This window comes from Vicia villosa, linkage group LG2 (genome assembly GCF_029867415.1).
Source record: "Vicia villosa cultivar HV-30 ecotype Madison, WI linkage group LG2, Vvil1.0, whole genome shotgun sequence".
Lineage (NCBI taxonomy): Eukaryota > Viridiplantae > Streptophyta > Magnoliopsida > Fabales > Fabaceae > Vicia > Vicia villosa.
In genome coordinates, this window is record NC_081181.1 from 29,264,830 (window position 1) to 29,269,291 (window position 4,462).

The 4,462-nt window shown below is 33.8% G+C and overlaps 1 protein-coding gene across 1 annotated transcript; it reads right to left on the bottom strand.

The window, feature by feature from the left end:
* Positions 1-1,683: 1,683 nt before the first annotated feature.
* LOC131646042 (F-box/FBD/LRR-repeat protein At1g13570-like) lies at positions 1,684-3,783 on the bottom strand. The gene is made up of 4 exons (XM_058916212.1): positions 3,644-3,783; positions 2,573-3,389; positions 2,311-2,460; positions 1,684-2,186 (listed from the first exon to the last, which is right to left on the bottom strand). The coding sequence occupies exons 2-4, from the start codon at positions 3,380-3,382 to the stop codon at positions 1,866-1,868; spliced, it is 1,281 nt and encodes a 426-aa protein (XP_058772195.1). The 5' UTR covers positions 3,383-3,389; positions 3,644-3,783; the 3' UTR covers positions 1,684-1,865.
* Between the last annotated feature and the right edge of the window lie 679 nt (positions 3,784-4,462).

Genomic DNA, 4,462 nt, shown 5'->3' on the forward strand with positions numbered 1-4,462 from the left:
CCAAGTTATAGGCTTATGCTAGTATTGAAACGTTGAATTGTTGTTGTTGCATTCCATAAAGTTGTCGCGTACATGGCATAAAAGTTGGGAGCTTATGCTCTGTAAGTTGGCTTGGATTGGAAAATTTTAAAGTTGAAGGCTTATGCCTTGTTGAAGCCTGTATTAATGGGAAATATTAAGTTGGGGGCTTATGTCCTATTGGTACCACATGCATGTGCAATGTAACGAGTCGCATTTCATGTTGCACCTTTATGTCGAGTTGCTGTGATGACAAAATAATTATTATATTGTGTTGATGATTCTATTGTGATAAATGTTGTTAAGAAGCTGTGTAGTGGTGATTTTGTACGAACTGAGTCTAATATAGTATTTATCATACATCTGATTATATTGTTCGATATCACATCTCTTCTGTTTGAATGTTACTCTTATGTTGGTAACATGTAGGTAATCCAGAGTGAAGGCTATTTACCTTAAGTAGTTCTAACACTTGGGGGGAGGAACGCTTGTTGCTTCATTGTTGTTATTATTTTAGTTTTTGAATTTTAAGTTGATTTATTAAGTACTTGTTGTTTTGATGTTGTTTTCAGTTGAACAAAGATGTTAAGTCCTTTGAGTTGAAATTGTGATTCCGCTGCTTAATTTTAAAAGTTGTTTATTAGAAGACTAAATTATGTGGTTATCGGTTCATCCGAGTTTACGTGTTATGTATCCGTGTTATATGCGATTAAATGTTGTTTTTGAGAAGTAAATGTGACATCCTATTTGTATGTTGAAACTTTGTAACTCTGATTTCAATAATATTTGTCGGGTAGAAATGAGGTGTTACAATCCCCACCACCACGATAAAAACTTCGAGGGCATGGGGAACCAACTATTTGAAAATAGGATCGAAGAGTACATGGACAACGACCGCATGGAGGGGCTAATTCAAGGCCCACCTACCCAAACACAACAAAAACCTTAAAGGGGTATGGGTCAACAACATGTTCAACGAAATCAGGTAGCACCTAGGTGCGGAAAAGACAGCCATTACGGTGACAATAGACATTAGAATATTTGAAATATTTTTAAAAAAATTGTAAATGCATCATTTATCATTAATCTATATTTTCGTATTTCTAATTATTTATTAAATATTTAATTTTATATAAAAAAAACTAAAAAAATATTGGACATAAGCGCCACCCACATGGCAGCCCATTTTGGGCATGCACTTATGCGTCATGGGGGTTGCGCATTGGTTAAAAAATTTGTTCCTTGGTGCCATGGGGTGACTCCTATGTATAGGGCTCCCCAAACCTGATTACTCAGATAATTTTTTTTATTTTTTTATAAGGTAGGTTTTTTAGTTTTTTTTTTAAAGTTTGTTATTTCAATTTGTTTTTCTATAATTTGTATTGAAATAAATAATTTATTTAAGAAATATTTTTTTTATATGGAATATGCTTAAAAAGTGAAAAAAATATAAAATAATATAAAAAATTTAGTAGAACTCATTTAGAACACTCAAATGAATTTGATAGATAATGATGTCCTTAGTAAAAATATTATTTTCTACTATTCAAAAGTATAAATTAGTTAAAGCAAAAAAGTCAAATATTTGGGTTTTCATATAACTTTTTCAACTTGAAATATACAACTGATACGTGCCCAAACACACGGATATTAAACTATGTTGAGTAAAAAAAACTAGTACAGTTAATAAACTATTCAACATGATAGCTAGTATTTATATGTCATCTTATAAAAACATAATAAACTCAAAAAACAAGAAATTAAAATTCGTCCCAAGTCCCCACATTAGGGAACTTCTGAACTCTATGTTCAAATCTTTATCAATGTATGTCTTGAACAGAACTGGGTCATCCATACGGATACTCTGAATATCGGTGAGTGAAGTCAATGTGTGCTCTTGGTGATGCTCTATCCATCCATAATAAGTCTCGTGATATGCTAAACAATATAGGCAAATCTGATTTGTTATACCCGAGATGAAGGTCTAGAGTAAGAGTCTTTAACGACGATGAATTTGCAAGTATGAATCGTATCAAACTCATTGCATGTTTAAAGTTGGTACGAAGTTTGATATTCACAGACAAAAGTTGACTTAGGCAACCGTTACTGCACTCTAACTCTTCCCCACGATCCGGCAACTGTGTCTTAGAATATTGGTCGAAATCAGTCTGCATTATAAAATATAAAGAATCATAGTATCACGATAAAAAGATATGCCAAGATATACAGGGTACTCATAGTCACCTCTAAAACAAAAAGATAAGCCAAGATATATAGGGTATTCATGGTCACCTCTAAAACAAATTCCACCATGTTAGAAGCATTTTTTAGTACACTGACAATATACAACAGTTCACCTCTTTCATCCAAATTCACCCCATTTAATTTGAGATACTTTAAGCTTATCAGCTGTGATGGATGAATGATATCTGCATACAACATCTATGCACAAACAGCAATGCTATAAGATATATTTATACAACTCTTCAATTGGAAGTAACACAACTGTAAATACTGGAAAAATTGGATTGGATTATCAATCAAATTAACTAACCTTGGAACTTAATCCCATGGTAAGCCTTTGAATTTCTGGCAAAATTTTATTCGAACCAAAAACTCCATCCTTGTAAAGTATGAGCGTAAAATCAATTAGATTCTTTGCTTTTTCCAAACAAATTAACTTGATGACATGACCATATTCTATGCGGAAGACCTTGAGAGTAGGAGCAATTAAATCAACAGATTCATAACCAGAACATCCTACAATCCAGAGTTCTTCAAGTAATGAGGACCCAGAAACAATACACTCAAGTGCACCAATCCCAAATGTAATATTTTCTAAGTGAAGGTGCAGCAAACTTTTAAAGCCACCAAAATTAGGCGGAACTGACAAGTTAAAATTGCAAATTCGAACATGGGTCAACTCTTGACAAAAGAAGAGATAAGATGGCATTCGATAGTTTCGAGATTTACTCTCAAGCTGAATTTGCTTAACACCGTTTCTTGACAAAAATAGAATCCACTTAATGAGGTATCCAACTGTGATGTTGAAGCCACAAGGGATGGAAAGTGCAAACTTATATATCGGCCCATTGTGGATGAAAAGAATTTCCGTGATAATTCTAGAAACCTCAGGGCCATGGTCCTCAAAATCCTCGGCGTCATACAAGTCGAAAAACTCTTTGTCAAACTTAAGTCGTGGGAATGAAATCCACATATACCTCCACTTCCTAGACAGAATACTGGTCCTAACTAGGTCTCGAATGTTCAAGTGTTCTAGGATGCCATCAATGACATTACTTGGCAAGTCACTGATTCGATCAATGTGATCATCACAATTGGCCTTCTTATTGAAGAGAGTCATAAGTGAACTACAAAATCAAGAAAAAAAAAGTAAATATCATGTAAAAAAAAAGAGAACAAAAGTCGCGCCAAATTCATTTAATCGAATGTTTTCAGTACTGAGTTGATATTAAAAGATGCAATGATACCTAATTGGATGAATGCTAAAATCTAAAGCTTCCAGCTGCCAAAATGTACAAAATTGAAAACCCTAATCATAGTTATGAATCCTAACATATGAAAACTAAGGAGTGATAAGAAATGAAAAGAATGCGCTACTTACGGTTGAGAATGAGTGAGATGATTTCCAATCGATGGTGACTAGACGGCGCCGTGGAGTGTAGAAATGGAAGGAGCCATTAGTCCGGAATATAGGTGAAGAGAAAGATTGGTTTTCTCTATACCAAACTGTCTTTTACCGGCAATAGCAGGTTTTCACCGGTGAAATATAATTTTGTTTGTTTTGAATTACTCAAAAATATTACAATAATTATATTTAATTATTTATTCTTACATCTCTATCTTGTGAATTTTAACATCTAAATTCCTCTCATTTACTTTTTTTTTTTTTCAATTACAAACATTCAAATAAAATTATAATTCGATATGAATCGTTATCTACCATATAAGAAAAGTTTATCTTTTCTAACATTGTACCTGCATCCGCCACGTGGAGAAGAGCATTCCCTCCTTCAACTTTGAGCCTAGCGCCTCCATGTCATTACTGATGTCTCTTCTTCCATTTTTCATATGTTACACATTCTCTCCCTCCACCTTCAACTATGTAGCGGTTACACAATCTCCCTATTCTGGTCTCTCTCTTTTTCACTCTCGCTCTCATTATTCTTTTCTTCTCTGTCCCCCTTCTTCCTCTATCTCTCTATTCCTTCACATCACACTGCTTTCATCACCATTCATCAAAACCCTAATTTCCATTGAAAAACACAATAAATGGTTCTTTGAGACTTGAAATCGCTCATGTTATGGATCTGGAAGGTGGAAGAACTCGTCAAATTCTTCAAAGGTAAGAAAATGGGTGGTGTTAAAAGCCTTTAAAGTTTTTATTTTTAATTCATGGGTTGGTTTTATTTTCGATTTAATC

Bases quoted from the DNA above. Each gene is read 5' to 3' on its own strand.
- LOC131646042 (XM_058916212.1), bottom strand. From the start codon at position 3,382: ATGACTCTCTTCAATAAGAAGGCCAATTGTGATGATCACATTGATCGA. The intron at 2,461-2,572 runs GTTAGTTAATTT...GTTTGTGCATAG, and splicing joins CCATGGGATTAAGTTCCAAG to ATGTTGTATGCAGATATCAT. The intron at 2,187-2,310 runs GTGACCATGAAT...TTTATAATGCAG, and splicing joins TGGTGGAATTTGTTTTAGAG to ACTGATTTCGACCAATATTC.